This window comes from Mustela nivalis (genome assembly GCF_964662115.1).
Source record: "Mustela nivalis genome assembly, chromosome: 7".
Lineage (NCBI taxonomy): Eukaryota > Metazoa > Chordata > Mammalia > Carnivora > Mustelidae > Mustela > Mustela nivalis.
Window position 1 is genome coordinate 100381577 of NC_139026.1, and position 19864 is coordinate 100401440.

A 19864-nucleotide genomic window follows, 5' to 3' on the forward strand; every position below is an offset into this window, starting at 1 on the left:
CTCTGTCTGTCAAATAAATAAAAATCTTTTTAAAAAACAAAATAAAAATAAAAAATAAAAAGATTTTACTTTGTCTTAATTTCCTTAGGATAGGCTGTTCTACTACCTGTATTAGTTTTCTATTACTACTATAAGAAACTACCACAAACTTAGTGGCTTGAGACAACATGAATGCATGACCTTATATATTTCTATAGTTTAGAGGTCCAATATAGGTCTCACAAGCCTGAAGTCAAGGCATTGGCAACACTGTCCCTTTTCAGAGGCTTTTGAATAGAATTCATTTCCTGTCTTTTCCTGTTTCTAGAAGCCATTTATATTCCTCAGCTCATGGCCCTTTTATTTCATCTTCAAAACCATACTTCCATTGTCATATTTACCTGTGACCACAGCCAAGAAAGTTTTTCCACTTTCAAGGATTCTTGTGATTAGATAGGGCCAAACTGGATGATATAAAATAATCTTCCCATCTCAAGATCCTAAACCTTAATTAACCTGCACAGTCCCTTTTGACATGTAAAATAATATAATCACAGGTTCTGGGATTAAGACATTGACATCTTTGAGGGGCCATAATTCTGCCTTCTGTACTGTCAGTCTATAGGTAAGATGACTGTGACCCATGCATTAGATCTGTTATATATTTCTTCTTTTGTAATTAGAGAACCTTCGTACACATATGAATATTCTGTTATATTGTACTGTGGCTTTCAAGCAAACTGTTTTATCCTTCAAAATACCTATTAAGAGAAGACTTTAGGTAAAGCTGGAATTTCAATATTATCCTTCTTAGCCCCTTTAGTGATTGGTTTTCTTTGACATGGGATACCATTAATTTTAACAGAACTATCTATATTATTACATAGCAGCTTTGTAATTTTTTTTAAGATTTTTAAAAAATTTATTTATTTGACAGACAGAGATCACAAGTAGGCAGAGAGGCAGACAGAGAGAGAGAGAGGAGGAAGCAGGCTCCTCGCTGAGCAGACAGCCTGATGCGGGGCTCAATCCCAGGACCCTGGGACCATGGCCTGAGCTGAAGGCAGAGGCTTTAACTCAATGAGCCACCCAGGCGCTCCACAGCTTTGTGATTTTAATGAATTTTAGACATTTGTTTAGTAACTGCCTCAGTTGAAAAGGAAAAAATAGTTCATTAAGTAATTTATACTATATATTGAGCTCTATGAAAGAGTTTCACGTTCATTATTTCATCGTCTTTTTATAGAATCCTATGAAACAAGTTTATTATTCTCATTTTACAGATGAGGAAATTAAAATTTCAGTGTTACAGAACTAACAAGTAGCAGAATGGGGCATTCATATGTAGGTCTTTCCAATCTCAAAATGTGTACTCTTTCTACTATATTCTATAAACATTTACACAAACATTAAATTACATGTAGAGGTGTATTATTATTTCCTGCATATCTCATGAATCCTTCCTACTATAGAAATCATGACAAACATATTACATAGTATCCTTGGGCCAATGATTTCTAAAATTTTAGAAATCCATCACTGACCTAGTTCAAAAGGATCTAGACAGTAGTTTGCTGGCTAGCAACAGAAAGCAATGGTAAATATTTTATAAAATCACTAGATTTGTTTTATCTTCCTTGTTGAGGTCTTCTAACTGGCCCTTAATAGGGTCTGTAGTACCCTTTTGCTTAGAGATACCTGGAAGACAAAATCATGAAAAATGCCTCATTTAATGTCTACATCACTCCAGAAACATACATGTATTCTTTAAGACCTGCTATTATATTGTTCTAAAACACTTCGTAAGCAGTTTAAATCTTTTTGCTATTTAAGCCAAAATGAAGAGAAGGATTGGCCAAATAGAAAGACTGAATAATTCAGTCGTCTCTTGGGAGAAAACAAGTTAATGTCTCCGGTACCTACAGAGTTGCAGTATCAGTAGATCATTACACAACTGTCTACTTCACGCTGGATGTGTAGATTTTCAAAATCCACAAGCATAAAAGAACACATTTTAAACTCTTGTGCAAAACTGATATAGAGTAAAAATGATCAAGTATATAAAGTTAAGATCAACATCGTACTTGATTTAACTTATTTTTTTTAAGATTTAACTTATTTATTTAACAGAGGGAGAGGGAGAGAGAGAGAAAGATCACAAATAGGCAGAGAGGGGGAAGCAGCTCCCCGCAGAGCTGAGAGCCCAATATTGGGCTCGATCCCAGGACCTTGAGATCATGACCTGAGCCTAAGGCAGAGGCTTAACCCACTGAGCCACCCAAGTGCCCCTAACTTATTTTTTAAATTAAAAATCAGCATGTCTAAAATGCTTTTGCTTTCTGGGGGCACCTCGGTGGCTCAGTGAGTTAAAGTTCTGCCCTTGGCTCAGGTCATGGTCTCAGGGTCCTGTGATTGAGCCCCACATCGTTCTCTCTGCTCAGCGGGGAGCCTGCTTCCCTTCCTCTCTCTCTGCCTGCCTTTCTGCTTATTTGTGATCTCTGTCAGATAAATAAATAAAATCTTTTAAAAAAATGATTTTTCTTTCTAAAGTTCATTGATTATTAGAAAGTTTGGGAAAGGACTCAGAAGCTGCTTAATGTTTCTATTTTTTTCATGAAGTGGTTCTTTATCCACTTTGAAATCTGTCAGTAAATATAAATAACTAAGTATAAAACAGGCAGATTTTCCCTACTGGCAACTTTAATTTAATCTATATCACTTGATATATCACTATATAGACCTAGGATAACCTAATTCTTTCTTGTAAAGTATGTTTCATTTAAAGTATGAAATATAAGTATGTTTCATTTAAAAATATCTAGGAACCATAGGATGTGGTTTAAAAGACTATGTGTTTTAAAGATTTTTGTTGTTGTTCATGATAGAATTCTAGACTTATAGAGGCTATTTGATTTGTTTATTATTCAATTCAGTTTAGTTCCTTTATCATTCAGTGAGTATCTACTATATCATTCGGTGAGCATCAGCTTATCAAGCAGGCTGACATCAACCTGCTTTCAGGTCAGCTTTCAGAGCATTTTGTGTGTGCTTCCAAAAAGAATTCAAGTAGCAATTCAGATTAATCAATTCCCTGACTTCATTCCTATGTTAAAATAAAACTTTCCAGATCCCTTAAGTAGGAGATATAATTTTGTTTGTTCTAATTTTTTAAATTTTAATAACTCAGGGCACCTGAGTGACACAGTCAGTTGTGTCCGGATCTTGGTTTTGGCTTACTTAGGTCATGATCTCGGGGTCCTGAGATCGTGCCCCATATCGACCTCTGCTCAGTGCAGTCTGCTTAAAATTTTTTCTCCCTCTTTCTCTGCCCCTGCTCTCTGCTTGCTTTCTCTCTCTCATCTTAAGTAACTTTCATTGCAGCAGACAGTTCATTAGTGTCCACAAAACTTACCACAGATTTGCTTCACCCATTTACATAGTCTAACTCTTGCACGAATTTGAGTTTTATCCCTTGAAGAGTTTAATCACCCTATTTTATAATGAAGAAACTAATGCTCAGGGAAATTAAATGATTTGACAAGGGTTACCCAGCTACTTAGTAGCACTGAGCCCAACTCAAAATCCAAGTACACTGACCCTCTCTGTACAAGATATTGTATTCATTTTACTGCTTTTTCTTTCTCTTTGTCAGGACCTAACATTTGTCTGAAATAAGGAGCCTCTGTATTTTTTTTTTAAGTTTTAAAAACTGTATCATGGCATTTACAATTTTTATTCATATCTCAAGTTTCAAAATATCATTAACAGATTAAATAGTTTACTACATGCTGCTTTGGTGTCTGCACTACTCCCCCGCCTTTCCACTGCCTTTTAGTTATTTAGAGAGCTAGTAATCGGAGAAGGGAATTATAAAATTACAAAAGAGAAAAGGATGGTTTAGAGGGGTGAATAAAATCAGGGGGAGAGGGGCTTATCAGAGGAAATAGCTGTAGAGAAATAAAAAGGTGGAAGGAATAGTGAAATAGTGCTTGTGAAAACAAAGATGGTAAGAATTGAAAAATAAAGACTGCAAGGTATCAATCATTGTTCTGTACAGGGATGTGTTCATTCTGGAAGATTTTTCCTTAGGCTCATGTAGCCAGCATCAAACAATATTGTGAGTTAGACAAAACTTGTCTTGAATTTCTTTGTATTTTCTTCCATTCAGTTTTTTTTTTAAAAAACAGTGTTTTTCCTTTTTTTCTCTAGTCCATCCCAGGCTGAAAACTGGCTCTCATTTGACATCTCAGGTCTAAACCTTATTCTTTCCCAAAGTATTTACATTTGAAGTCCTATCTTTTTTTTAAAAAAAGATTTTATTTTATTTATTTGACAGAGATCACAAGTAGGCAGAGAGGCAGGCAGAGAGAGAGAGAGAGGAGACAGCAGGCTCCCTGCTGAGCAGAGAGCCCGATGCAAGGCCCGAACCCAGGACCCTGGGATCATGACCTGAGCTGAAGGCAAAGGCCTCAACCCACTGAGCCACCCAGGTGCCCCTGAAGTCCTATCTTTTAATTGGTATATATAAGAAGCTCTCTGAAAGGGATTATTTAAACATCAATGAGTAGAAAGGGGAATTACTTGAAGCTAAAGGAACCCTTCCTAGAATATCTCTAATTTCAAAACTAACTCTGCCTTTTTGTAAGGTACACTTTGTTCATACCCAGCCTAATTTCTTAACTTCTCAACATACTCTTTCCCCTTCTCAAAGCCCTAGGTTAAAGTTTTAGTGGACAAGAAAAGTATGAGAGAATGTGAGAATATAATGATGATCACCAAGCAAATACTTGCACAAAGCAAGTACATTCTTGCAAAGTTAACAAAGGGAAGCATCAAGATAGTGATTCCGTATAAATAATATGAGTCCTGGCTTATATTTATCTTTGTGATGCCAGAGAAAGTTACATTTCTCATCAAGTACTACCAATTCAGAAGGGAAGTGGACCTCAACCAATTCAATGTTTACAAACAATTTCATTTTGCCTCATAATTGAAAGAAGCATGAGAAAAATAATTAGAATTTCCATAAATTAGTAAACTGAGGTCATTAGAAAGTTGACTGCTATAATCAAGATCAATTTCATATATATGTAAATAAATCATTATGTTGTACTCCCTAAACTTATGCAGTAATGTATGTCAACTGTTTCTAAATATAACTGAGGGGAAAGGATCATAAAGATTGGTAGAAAAATTAAAACTTACCCAAACGTCTAGATTCTGGAGCTAGACTTCCTGATTTCAAATTAGAATTCTGTCAGTTGCCTCAATCCACCTCTACACAATAGGAATAACAATTGGAGCAACGGGGTGGCTCAGTGGTTTAAAGCCTCCGCCTTTGGCTCTGGTCATGATCCTAGGGCCCTGGGATCAAGCCCACATGGGGGGGAGGGATGTCTCTGCTCAGCAGGGAGCCTGCTTCCTCCTCTCTCTCTGCCTGCCTCTCTGCCTACTAAATAAAATCTTTAAAAAATAATAATAATAATACCGACCTCATAGGATAGCTACAAGAAACAAGTTAATATTTTAAAGTGTTTAGAACTGGTCTTAGAACTCTCTCTGTAATACTTACTAAATACAATAATGTAACTGTTACTTCTTTTCTATCTCTGAAGGCAACTAATTAGGTCTACAAAATGACCTCATAAATCTGATCTATAATTCAAATTAACATTGAACTTATATATGTATGTCCAGTTAACTCATTGCCTTAAATGTGGTACAAATGAAAAGTTTACTTTGTTGCATGGGTACAGGCTTCAGCATTTCAAATGTGCATTTTCTTTGAAAGGAAACTGAATAGCAGAGCATGCATGAGGCATCGCTTTTGCAATTATGCTGTGTTTATAAAATGATAGCATGGTTTTGCTTCAAAGTCTGTGACAATTTTTTAACAGCTTTATTGAGATATAATTTATATACTATAAAATTCATCCTGTCACCAGTAAACAACATTAGCATTCACTGATTGGCTTTCATGTCTCAGGCAATAAACATATATTATTCCATTTAATCTTCATAAAAAGCCTTTAAGGTAAGTATTAACATCCCTAATTTCATGATTAAACTAAAAGTTAAGTACTTTCACAGCTAGAGTTTGAGGTGAGGTTTTAACCCCTGTTCATATGACTCCAATATTCTTCCGGTATCATTCTGCCTCTCCTTGGAAAAATACTTTGCTGTCTTCCAGAAATTGGCTGGGAGGAGGGAAATGCGACCCTTTGATGATACTCATGGTCGGAGAAACTAATTTTTTTAACCTGTCCTAAGAAAAACCAAATAATGTACGAAAGAGCAGTAACTGGAAGCTTCTTTCAGACTCTCAAATCAAGGATGACATGATAGTGCAAAATAGTTTTATTATGAGGAAAATAATCAACTATGATGCTGATACACATCATAATGCCAGTATGCACTAACTTGGAAGGACTCAATACTTCTTACTAGCATAATTGCATTCTTCTTTATTGAATTCCCACCAGATTCCAAATTCCCACTTTAAAAATAGGGAAACAGCAGATACTGTATGAATTCTTATCTATCTTTTAGACTTTTCACATAGTTTTTATTATCCTTAAGTCAAATTTCTGGACCTCCTCATGCTTGGAAATATTCAAGAAGTTTTTCCCCAGTTCATTTGAAACATTTAGGTGGTGCTTATATGTTAGGGAGAGCAATCCTAACCACCAGCTGTACAGAGGTTTTAAAGAAGAAAAAACAAAGATGAAACCAGGGCAACCCCGTTAACACATGCCAGGTTTTCAAAAGGAGAGGTAGTCAGTGTGCTCTAGCGGACAGACAGTACCCAGGGTTTGGAACTTGGGTTTTATATAAACTTACCTCTCCACCTACTGTGTGACCTTAGCATTTGATTTTTGAGACTGGATTTCCTCGTCTGTAACATAATTAGCTACAATAAAAGCTGGTATTACTAAATAATGGCTGGTAACACACATGTGAAGATGTGGTTAAGAAAATGTTACTTTATAACATCGAGGATAAAGGTTTTCAGGCACGTTTCCTTCCCTTTTAGTACCTGGCATTATTTAATACATATTTCACGCCGTGTTCACCGAGGAACTGGGACATGTTTTTCACTGCAGTTGAGCGTCTGGGTGTGCCTGGGGAGGCGTCACAAAGAGCCTATAAAAGGTTTCCACCTACAGCAGGAGTAGGAGGGCAGGAAGGAGCCTAAGAAGGGCATCGAGACCAAGCGTTCGGTTTCGGATTGTTCTTTGTTGGGGCCAAAATTCACCGAGCTTAGGTTCCGCGACTAGCAACGGAAGGACTAATGCCTCAGAGCTGTTAAAATGTCCTGCCATCTCTTAGACGTCCCCACGCCCCCCGCCCCACCCCACCCTCAAGCGTGAGTGAATGCGCAAATAAGGGTTCTCGGGCGCCTGTGAGAAAGAGGGAGGGGAAGGCAGAAGTCGAGGATGGACGGGGCGGTGGCACCGCTGCTGAGAGAGGACACAAGGTCCTCACAGAGAAGAGTTAAAACCCGGCTGTCCCGAGCCAGAGGAGGCCATGGCGAGATGCTGGACGGGCGGGGGCCGATTGGGGGCAGCAGACCGCGGCAGCGTACTCAGTCCGCCCCCGGGACCTACTCTTGTCCCGAGGCGCTCCCCCAACACCCCCCCCCCCCGTCTCTTTTGGTTTCGACCGGCCGACTGGGAGGGGCCGCGGGACGCCATTCCCACAATGCTCTGGGGCGTGCCGCCGCCGTCGCTGCCGCCTCCGCTACCGCTAGTGGAAGAAGATGGCGGAAGGCGGAGCGGCAGATCTGGACATCCAGCGGTCTGACATCGCGACGCTGCTCAAAACCTCGCTCCGGAAAGGAGACACCTGGTGAGAGAAAGAGCTTGAGATGGTCGCGGTTGCGGGAGGAGGGTGGAGAACTGGGCGGGAACTGCGGGCTGGTGTCTTTAGCTAGTGACAGGTGCGGGCAGGTCCGGCGGCGGCCGCACTGGGCAGCAGGATTTGGGCTGCTCCCGAAATGTTGGGGCGACGATTGGACCCGAGATGAGGTCCAGGGTTCGTGGCTTGTCGCGGCGTGCTGAGAGGCTTCAGGGGAGCGGCGACGGGGACTCACACAGTTCTTTCCGTCCTCCTTCCTTCCGTAGTGCCGCTCCCACCTCAGGCCTTCCCGAATGATAGGTTATAGTCGTTCGGCGTGAGTCTCTCAATTTTTGACAGGTCGAGGTCCCGCGGCTTAGCAAGATCTCATCCTCTTTCCTTCTCTAGCGATTTCCTTTCCTGGCATTGTCGGCATTCAAGTTCCTTGTTATTATGATTCTTGTATTCTTCCGGGAGGCAGGCTGCAGGATGTTTGCGGTTCTTACTACACAGGTGGCATGTGTCAGGGCGCCACTTAAGAGAAAGAAACCCTAGTTTCCAGTTCCTTGTCAAAAGGAGGGAGAGGAGTACGGAACCTTAGGCTAATGAGAAATACCACGTGGTCTTGTGCTTTAGTGGAGGCTTGATAGAAACCGGCAGCGTTTCTCTGAGAAGCGCAGCCCTTCCCTCCTGTTTGAGGGATAACGTAGGCCTGCAAAAAGTAGATAAGTCGGCTTGAGGCTTAAGTCACTTGCTAATACTCAGACTTACAAAATACCGAAGTATATACTTCAAATACTGAAAGAAGTATGTGTAGATTTTAATACTTGTTGGCCTAGTAAGTGGTATTCAGAGTAACTTAAATATGTGAGTATGTAACAAAAAGAGCAAGTGCTCTATTTATTAAGAAGGGTAGTGTGCTTCTTTACTGTAATAACAATTATTTTCATGTCCCGTTGTCGCCATAACAGTGGTGTATAATTTACGGAGTTTTTTTCCACGTACTCCTCTATGACTTAGTGGAAGCAACGTAAGATTTAGACGTAGTTAGGTCACCGTTTCACCACTTAACCTGCAATACGACTTTGAGGAGAGTTCATTTAAATCATTGTATCTCAATGTCTTCATCTGTGAAATGGACAATAATTTCATTGTCCATTGAGTGACATATTCCAAAATACTACGTTTATGAGATAACATCAAATTTTACTTTCTTGTCACCTTCGTTAACTTCTGATTGAATGCTGTAGTACTAGGAGATTTTCAAGTAAGCTAGTAGATGGCAGTCTTGGGACTTGAATTTAAGTATTTTGATCTAAGTCTTGGTACTTTTTTCGTACTTTGTTAGGCTACATAGATTCTGTGTTTATATGATAAAAATCCCTAAGGGTGTAAGCATGCACTTGTTGCATTACAACAAAAAATATCTTAATCATCTTTAGATGATTTAAGAATCATTGTTCAGATAAGTGTGAGATATTTATTCATGTGCGGAAATTGGGTATTTCTTAGGACACATGTTTACCTTGATCTGTGGATTATTAAAGATAAATCTTTGCTTCCTTTTATTTGTTAAAGAACACTTAAACTTAATTCACCTAGCCTATTACCACCTTATAAAAAGATAAATGTGGATTTCCATAAAATAGAAATCTGTAAGTTTAAATATGGCTATTATTCAGATGGATATTCCTTTTTTTTAATGTATGTTTTTGGTATTCTGTGTAATAATTGGTGTTGACACTATGGGATGATATGAACAGTGTGTGTATTGTGAGCATTAAACTTGAAGTTTGACATTTTTCAAATAAAAGTATTTTTGCTTTTTCACAGTTACTGTAAATAGTTTTAAAGATCTGTTGTAAAGAATACAGGAAGTCCATAAATTTGATTTTCATTTTAAAATGAAAGTCAGTGGTTTCATATTAAAGAAAAGGAAACTGAAGCCCACATATTTAGGTAACAGCAGAATGTGGACTTTTTTTTTTTTCTTTTAAGATTTATTTATTTGAGAAGGAATGGAGAGGGGCAGTGGCGGGGGGGAGAGATTCTTTTTATTTTTTTAAAGCAGGCTCCATCTCAGGACCCTGAGAGACCCTAAGATCACAACCTGAGCTGAAATCAAGAGTCAGATGCTTAACTAACTATACCATCCAGGTGCCCCAGAATGTGAAAATTTTTGTCCTTGATTGATTACCTCTGTTAGTTAAAGGGGAACAATGCCGGGATAGGATGGTACTGAGGATTTGCAAAAACCAGTTTGGTTTATATGTAAAACAGTTAATTTGCAATTAGGTGAAATCTGTCAAAAAAAGGAAATAGTTTAGAGCAAAAGTTTAGAGCAGAGTTTTAAGGAGAATAATTTAATAAGTACACAATTCATTATGTACGCATGATTAGAGAACCGGTGAAGATTTAATAATTGTTACTTGGGCGTGTGTTGGGGACTCATTAAAACTTGTTTTTAACTTGTTAAAAAGTTGTTTCTCTTTTTAATGTCTTTTTAAAAGATGATTGGATTAGTCATTTATGGTTATTTGGGCAAATTCAGTCTGCTGTTTTGTAGCTGAAATGAGCCATATGCAGATGGAACATTATCTTGGTATGTGTGTATAACCATCTTGAAAAAGACTGATGACTACGGAGAAAAAATGGAAGGTTTACTCTAAGTTTATTCCTGAAAACTTTATACTAATTTTTGTTGTTTTGGCGCCTTAAAGTGCTTTAAAATGAATAAACTAATGAAAATGAAATTTAATTTCATTAAGTAGTTTGTAAGCAGCTTTTGGATAGGATTGTTTCATATTATCCTGGTAGATAACTAACACTTAGGCAAAGTTTGATTCTGCTTGAAAACTAGAGTTTCTATTTATTTGTAAATAGTGAATGATTTTTATCTGCAGACTGAGTTTCTAGAGATGAAAATAAGTACACAAGTCTAAGATGAGGAAGAACGAACTTTATTTAGAAGTTATTAATTAAAGTTATTAATATATTTACTAACAAACGTAATACTAGACTTTATGGTGACAAGTCCAAATTGATGCTTAAAAAGGTGAGGTATGAAAGTGACACTGATCTGTATTAGAAGGAGTAAAGTAGTCTTATAATGCTGTTTCCTAATCTTTATTTTAGCTCATAGGTGGTAATTAGAAAACCATGAACAAGACTGTTCGAATTTAGTTACTATAGAAATAAAGATAAAGGAACTAGAACTTGTTTAACTTAGATTGAATGAAAGATAACTTAATCTTCAGGTACTTGGTGATTTTTCTTCATGAGACAAGAGGAAAAATTTTTAAAGTACATTACATGTTAAGTATATTAGGGATAGAGGAACCTATTCATGGAGCATGGGTAATTAAATAAATGTGTGACAAAGACAAATTGTGGGCTATGGAATACTCTTTGGATATATAAGTAAACAGATAACTACAGATCATCAAAATCACTGCTTTATTTCCCCATTTTTTTTTTAAGATTTATTTATTTATTTGACAGACAGAGATCACACGTAGGCAAAGAGGCAGAGAGAGAGGAGGAAGCAGGCTCCCTGCTGACCAGAGAGCCCGATGTGGGGCTCAATCCCAGGACCCTGGGATCATGACCTGAGCCAAAAGCAGAGGCTTTAACCCACTGAGCCACCCAGGCACCCCTATTTCCCCATTTTTATTAAATGTTACTCTTCTACCAGTCATTTTCACTAACTTTTATGTGTGATGTTTTAAATTTTTATGTATGTTCAATGGTAATGCATAGCTAACTTTACAAATTAAATTTTGTGTGTCTTTTTTTTTTTCTTTTAAAGATTTCACCTATTTATTTGATAGAGGGAGATCACAAGTAGATGGAGAGGCAGGCAGAGAGAGAGAGAGAGAGAGAGATGGAAGCAGGCTCCCTGCTGAGCAGAGAGTCCCGACGCGGGACTCCATCCCAGGACCCTGAGATCATGACCTGAGCCGAAGGCAGTGGCCCAACCCACTGAGCCACCCAGGCGCCCTTGTGTGTCATTTTTGCATAAACCCTAATAACTCTAGTAGATTTAAGGTACTTCAGAGAGTAACTTTAATTTGTATTTAGAGTAATTTCAAATGTATATGATATTTTTGTTTCAATAAATAGGTAAGGAATAGTCCATCAGATCTTTGAGATTTTCATATTAGAAGACATTGATTCAGTTTTAGGACTTCCCTTCGATTCCTGCTCTTTTACTTAGAAATCTTTGAGGGTTTATTTTATATGGTCTCTTTTTGTGCAACTTTAATTAATACTAAAAGAAAATAACCTTGTAATGACAAATCAGTTCAAAATGTAAAGGGACACTATTAATATAAACTCCACAAATAGTTTAGTATATATTTGTTAAAGAATTTTTACATTATTATTACTATAAATATTAATTTTAGTTGTGCCAAAGTGTTAACTATTAAATTAGGGTATATGTCATTATCATTTACAGGAAATGAGACCAAAGAGCAAAATGGGTTTTTTTTGTGTTAGTAAATCAGTGAAAATAAGGACAGAAATAGTGACATTACTAGAACATATTTTTCACATTTTAGTTGCTTAAAATCTAGAAAGGCAATTTTTCCTAATTTAAGCTTTATAAGTTTTTAAATAACTTCTAAGTTGTTAGTGAATCTAAAATTGTGTACCTTCTTTGCTGGAAGATCCAGAGCTTTTTAGTCTATGATTTCATTTATCTATTGAGTGACATTTAGGCTTTATTATTTTTTTTCTAAATCATACCATTTTCCCATTAGCACACCTAAGTTATTAAATATTCTTTTTGCAGAATAGTTTTGTGACAAATACTAATTTTGCTCACACATATGTATACTAAGAAAAACTTAGTTTTTCAGGCCATGATGTGTATAGTAGTATATTTGAAAACACCATGTGCTAGGTACTGTTTTAAGTACTTATTATATTAACTTAATTACTTATCACTATAATTCTAGGACACTAGAATGTGAATGTAATGTAATTCACATTTGACAGAATAGGAAGCCTAGGCTCAAGTGTTCACACAGTAATCTGGGATTTGAACACAAGTAGTCTAGGGCTTTAATTCAGGCCCCAAAATCACTTATTTTGAAGATGCATTTTTAAATGTTAGTTTCACTTCAAAGGGAAAAAAATGGACATTTTTTCTTTTTAAATGGAATCTATTTTTGTAGAGTTGTATCATTTTATTGTAAATTTGTGTGTTATGACTGTTTAGTTCAGATACCATAGCATGTATAGAAAATCTTGATATTTTCCTTCTGGGAAGCTGTTCTAAATGCTTTATAATTAATGCAGCTTTTAAAGTAAGTGTTCTTATTTACCTCGTTTTACAAATGTTTGATGAGTTCAGAGCTAGTGTAAATACCTGGTTTATAATGATTTAAAATACCAGATATTATCAGTATCTCCTTAGTATTAGAAATGTTTTGGGGGTACTGGGTGCCTCAGTAGGTTAAGCATCCAACTTTCTATTTCAGCTCAGGTCATATCTCAGGGTCGTGAGATGGAGCTCTGAGTCAGGGTCTACACTTAGCGTGGAGCCTGCTTGTCTCTCTCCCTTCCCCCACTGCTCTCTCTCTCTCTCTCTCTGTCAAATACATAAATAAAATCTTTTAAAAAAATGTTTTCATGCTGTCACTATTTGAATATAATGCAAACAGTATTTCATTAAATTATTATTCCTTCTTAGTTCTTCCTATACAGAGTTACAGCAGTTAGTAAGTTGTTTTTCTTCCTTGACTCAATTCAGTTTGTGCCTTTCATTTTCATTTCCTCAGTTTCCACTGTAATTCATACTCAGTCTTTTATTTTTTCCCTTGCAGTCATTTCTCCACACTCTTCTTCCATCTATTCTTTAAAGAAGCAAGTTCCTTTCAGTTTTATCCAGTTTATATAGAAGTCACTACTAAAGAAACCTAGAATAAGACTGGTAGTAAGTGATCGTAGTTTTGGAAACAGATTAAAATGACTTATCTGAAGTAATAATTAAGAATTGCTCCTCAAAAAGAAGTAAAGAAGTTCAGATTGTAATATGAGGCAGAAAACCTCTGTAGAATTAACTTGTATTTGGTTATACCTACAACACTTGTACTGCTTTCATCAATAGGATTCTCTATGGTTTCCTTATAGCTCTCCCCCATAAAAGGAGGAGGGTAATGACTCCCTTTTCTTCTCCATGAGGAGGAGAGCTGGCTGTCTCGTCTCTCCTTTGAACTTTGGAAGACCCAGATATTAGTTTGGTAATTCCTTACTGTTAAGAAAAATCTTGTAGCAGAAGTAGCCATAGAAAGGACTTCCTTTGTGAAAGAAATCAAAGGCTCTCACAGACCAGTCTAAGAGTGGCTTTGAGGCCAGGCAATTCTAAGTTTTAGAGAGCCAGGTAAATCAAAACCTGGAGCACTAGAGACAAATTTACTTCCTTGAGTGAAAAAAATCATCAAGTTCCTTGAGTAAAATTTTACTAAAAAAGATTAAGAATGATAGGGTGAAATGATCATGGTAAAAGAGACCTGAGGGGTGCCTGGGTGGCTCAGTGGGTTAAGCCTCTGCCTTCGGCTCAGGTCATGAACTCAGGGTTCTAGAATTGAGTCCCATATCAGGCTCTCTGCTTAGTGGGGAGCCTGGTTCCTCCCACCCCCGCTGCCTCTCTGACTACTTGTGATCTCTGTCTGTCAAATAAAATAAACCTTTAAAAAAAAAAGACTTGATAATTTGGTTTGCTTTATATTGCTTAACAATATATTTTAACAGCTTGACAGAGTTGAACAGTTTGATCAAGGGATTTACCTTGGATATAGATAGAAAATTTTATATTCACAAATTTTAATGGATTTCAAGCTGTAGAAACTTAATTCTATGGAGAGGTAGAGTTAAGTAGTTACATGTACCATATAGTTATTGTGATGGTTACAAAAATTATTACATGTTAAGAGCTTTACACTTATATGAAGTGATTGTATTCTCATTTTACAGATACAAAAACCGAGGTAGAGAGTTACATGTACATAATCAGAAGTGATAGAACAGAGATTATAACCTAGACAATCACCTTGAAACCCTGCACTTTAAACTGTGTTGCTTGCCTGTGAGTGATAGAGACGTACCCATATTATGGAAAAAACTTTTTGAGAGATGCATACTTTGAAATTTTAAATTCAGGCAATGATATCTTCAGCATTTTTTTTTTAAGATTTTATTTATTTATTTGACACAGAGAGAGAGAGAGAGAGATCACAAGTAGGCAGAGGGGCAGGTGGAGAGAGAGGGGGAAGCAGGCTCCCCGCTGAGCAGAGAGCCCGATGTGGGGCTCCATCCCAGGACCCTGAGATCATGACCTGAGCTGAAGGCAGAGGCTTAACCCACTGAGCCACCAAGGCACCCAGCTTTGGCATATTAAAAATAGGATTTTCATCTTTATATTTTGAGGAGCCTGTAGGATTTTGCGGTGCTCTGTCCTTGGTTTAGCATTCTAGTCTTAGTAGTTTTATTTCTAATTAATATAGCTCTGCTTTAATACTGATGGTGGTTCCCATTTCTTGGAAATTATTTACTCATTTCTGCCTCATAGGCCATTACACGTTATTAATATTATTTCAAATACATTTTACTAATTCCTGACCTTCACTTACTTCAAAACCAAGCTCAACACCAATTCCTAGGGGTGCCTGGGTGGCTCAGTTAGTTAAGTGTCTGCCTTAAGCTCAGGTCATGATCCGAGGGTCAACGGGGGGTCCACTTCTCCCTCTCCCACTGCCCCTGATCTCTCTTTTTCTGTCTCATTCTTGTGTGTGTACTCCCTCTGTAATAAATAAATAAAATCTTTTAAAAAAAATCTCTGTAAAATCATCCCTAATAATCTCATGCAGATATATATCCTTTCACTCTTAAAAAAAACAGCTTTATTGTGATACAGCTGACATATTGTACAATTTTTCCAGTTAAAATGTATAATTTACTGGGTTTCAGTATACTCACAGAATTGTGCAACCATTACTTTAATCAGTATTGGAATATTTTTTATCACCCACCCCCAAATCCTCCATACCTATTAGCAGTCCTCTGCTTCCCCCAGTTTCTCCTTGGATCCCCTGCTTTAGGTAGCTACTAATCTACTTTTTATTCTATAGATTTAGCAGTTTTGGATATTTCATATAAGTGGAATCATATATGTGACTTTTGTGTCTTGCTTCTTTCATGAAGTATTAGTACTTCATTTCTTTTTATTACTGAATAATATTCCATTGTATAGATAATATACTACATTGAATTCATCCCTTCATCAGTTGATGGACATTTGGATTTTTCACATTTTTGGCTCTTATGAATAATCTTGCTGTGAATAATTTATGTGCAAGTTTGTGTGTAGCCATAACTTTTTGTTATGTGTACATACATACTTTCGTTTGTATATACAAAACTGATTTATCTTGAGTATATACCTAGGAGTGGAATTCCTTGGTGTCTTTTCCAAGGTGGGTGCAGCATTTTACATTGCCATCAGCAGTATGAGGGTTCCAGTTTTCTACATCCTTGACAGCACTTGTTAATGTCTTTTGATTATAGCCATCTTAGCAGATACCAAGTGGTATCTCATTGTAGTTTTGACTTGCATTTTCCTAATGACTAATGATATTGCACATCTTTTCATATGTGTATATTAGCCATTTGTATACCTTCTTTGGCAAGTGTTTACTTAGATCCATTGCTCATTTTTTAATTAGATTATTTGTATTATTGAGTTTTAAGAGTTTATATATTCTATATACAAATCGCTTTTTGTAGAGATGATTTGCAAAATTTTCTCCCATTCTATGGGTTTTCTTTTCACTTTCACAATCCTACTTGGCCTCCTTCCTGAGTTCCTTTTTTGTCTTAGTTTAGAAGTAAAAAGAGGTCATAAAAATTAGTTCTTGCCAACTGATGAATTTAATGTGAAGTAGAAAATAGGTTGGAAATACTTGAAATTTAAAATGAAGATATAAAGAGATTAACCAAACCATTGTTTTATTTGAAAGAACTCCATAGCTTTCAGTTATGTATAGCTTTCAGTATAGCTTTCAGATTTCAGTTAAATTTTGCTGAAACAATGAAATCCTGAGTTATAGTTTGGTACTTTTTAAAAAGCCTGTGAATCATCTGGCTTATAATGATAGAAAATGCTAGAAGTTATCGATATCTCCTTTAGTATTGAAACTGGTTTTATGCTCTTGCTGTGTAAATCTAACTTAAATAGTATATCATTAAATAAGAGAATTAATCTTAGAGTGAATTAACATCAAGAGTTGTTTATTCCGCTAATCCTGTGTAAGATAGTTATACATGTTTTTCTGAAATTGTGTGCTGCGTTGGGTTAGGCTGAAATATTTGTGTATTTTCTTAGTTGTAAAAGAATGTTTTATATCTACTTTACAGAGAAAAAGGTAGGGTTTTAAGAAATAAATGATGTTACATATATGTCAGTATTAGGAAATTAAGCAGGAATCACTTATCAAAAGTTGTTTGTATAAATGTGCTAATCAAAAAAAGGAAAGAACTATGCATTCATTAGCTCTATGATTTTTTTTAAAGATTTTATTTATTTATTTGACAGACAGAGATCACAAGTAGTCAAGTAGTCAGAGAAACAAGCAGAGAGAGAGGAAGGGAAGCAGGCTCCTGGTCAAGCAGAGAGCCCGATGTGGGGCTCGATCCCAGGACCGGAAGGCAGAGGCTTTAACCCACTGAGCCACACAGGCACCCCAGTTCTACGATTTCTTAAATGCAGCTGTTGAGATTTCCCCTTTTCCCATATTTTTTTTTCCTAAAGATTTTATTTATTTATTTGACAGACAGAGATCACAAGTAGGCAGAGAGGCAGGCAGAGAGAGAGGAAGGGAAGCAGGCTCCCCGCTGAGCAGAGAGCCCAACGCGGGGCTCAATCCCAGGACCCTGGGATCATGACCTGGGCCGAAGGCAGAGGCTTAACCCACTAAGCCACCCAGGTGCCCCCCCTTTTCCCATATTTTTAAACTTCTTTATGTCTAGGGCTGTTTTCTCAATCTTTCATTAGCCTGTATATATCTTTCCTTAAGTTTGCTTGTGGTGTATATAAAAATAGTATAAACTTTTAGAACTCTATCTTTACCCCACCACCACCACAAAAAAAAAAAAGAAAGAAAGAAAAGGAAAAAACATCTGGCCTTTTTAGTTGTTACAGTAACTCTTAAGCATTTGAGGACTGTCTTAAAATTAACTTAAATTTGTGTGGGGTCCTAAAATTGACCCATCTTCTCTGGAGCCATTGAAAACCATTCTGGCCAGACCACAATACAAATTGTCTTTCTTGATGCCTTCAGAATATTTAGCACCATGTAATTTAGACCTTTTTGAAGTACTCATAGCTTTATGTGATTTTTTGATTTATTAAACATTTGATCCTCCCAGTAGTCCCGTGAGGTATTTCCAGTGGTCTTCATGAAATGTGATTCAGATCATATCTCTTCCATGCTAAAAATCATACAGTGACTTTCAATTACACTTAGGATACAATCCTTAGCATTACCTTAAAGGCATTGGATAGTCTTGGTCCAGTCTACCTCTCTAGCCTTATGTAGCCTTCTATCCCCTTGTCATGAACTCCGACATCATTTAGTCAGTTCTTCCAACATACCAAACTCCCAAAGTTCTGGTCCTAGCACATTCTAGTTTTGAATTTACCATAAATGGAGAAGGCTGTCTGGAGATATGCTGGAGGATTGTAGGTCATCTCTGAAGGATTTGAGAGTTTGATGATCATAGACCTTGATCTCTGTAAGATTTTCTTTACTAATTTTTGAACCCGTATTAACATTATGATAAAATTTTTTCCTATTGGCATACTACTGTGTGACAATCATGATTAATGCAAGTGTGAGGTGCTCATAAAATTTCTTTTAACTCACGAAACAGAGGGAAATGGAAATAATTAAGCTACAGCCAGAGGCCTTAATCATAAATAATCTTGATCATATTTTGGTACATGTACTTCATGGCTTTTTATATGGAAACACAGTCACATGTCTCAGTATTACTTAGAAATATTTCACCTTTGGGCTCATCTATAAGGCATAGACTCCTTTGTGCAAGAAACTTAAATTGGTACATTTGTCACAAAGCAGTTAATTTCTCTTCCGTATTTTGGGATCTCTGGATATTTGCAGATTAGTATTTACATGAATTTTAGATAGTTGCAAATTTATAATGTAACACTTCATACTAAAAGTTAAGTCAGCTTAAAATAAGTATATATATATATTAATTGTAGGGTTTTTTATTGTTTTACTTGTATTATTTTCCCAGATATAAAGGATTGTAAGCTGTGCTTTCTGTTTCTTACATGCTTTTTTTGTTCTTTTGAGATATCACCCAGTCATTTCTATTTTTCTGGTTTACTTACTGGTTGCTGTAGTTACCGAAAAGAAATAATTTCTTCAGAATGAATACATTATATGTCAGAAACATAATTTGATAAATTTAGAAGTAATCAAATAAATCGTGGTTTTCCAGAGAAAATTCTCCAAAGCTTATGTCAGTTTTTTAATTAAAATTTAATGCTAATTCATGTTTGGAAGAGATAATATAAGACAGAAAAAATAAATATAAGAGATAACTTAAACCTACAAATTTCTTCCAAAAATACATAGTAAAACAAACTGTGTATTTTGTACATTTTGATACATATTTTTATCACAATTAAAAAGAAAAATCTAAGGGGACGCCCGAGTGGCTCAGTTGGTTAAGTGTGGGGCTCTTGGTTTTGGTTCAGGTCATGAATGATCTCAAGGCCCTGGGATTAAGCCCTACATTGACCTCTACACTCAGTGCAGAGTCCGCTTGTCCCTCTTACTCCCCCTTGGTTCCTCCCCTGCCAAAATAAATAAAATCTTAAAAAAAAAAAAAAAACCCAAACCCAATTTATATTTATAATTACTTATTTTTATGCTTGAAAGTCTTTTCATTTGTTGACTATCACTTAACTATCAGTTTTGACCTCAGTATTCAGTCTATACATTTGACTCCACTT

The 19864-nt window shown here is 36.5% G+C and overlaps 1 protein-coding gene across 14 annotated transcripts in view; it reads left to right on the forward strand.

Annotated features, from left to right (window-relative positions):
- The first annotated feature begins 6504 nt into the window (after window positions 1–6504).
- The window catches only part of USP15 (ubiquitin specific peptidase 15), a 115205-nt gene continuing 101845 nt past the window's right edge, over window positions 6505–19864 (forward strand). For 4 of the 14 annotated variants that reach the window (XR_014314552.1, XR_014314553.1, XR_014314554.1 and 1 more), the window contains exon 1: window positions 6511–7827. Coding sequence is in view for 2 of the 14 variants with exons in the window: in XM_082742513.1 (XP_082598639.1) it covers window positions 7739–7827 (89 nt within the window). In the remaining 12 variants the exon portion in view is untranslated. Of the gene's footprint in view, window positions 7828–19864 lie in introns of all 14 variants that reach the window. The other 10 variants (XM_082742514.1, XM_082742517.1, XM_082742515.1 and 7 more) reach the window with 7 other exon arrangements.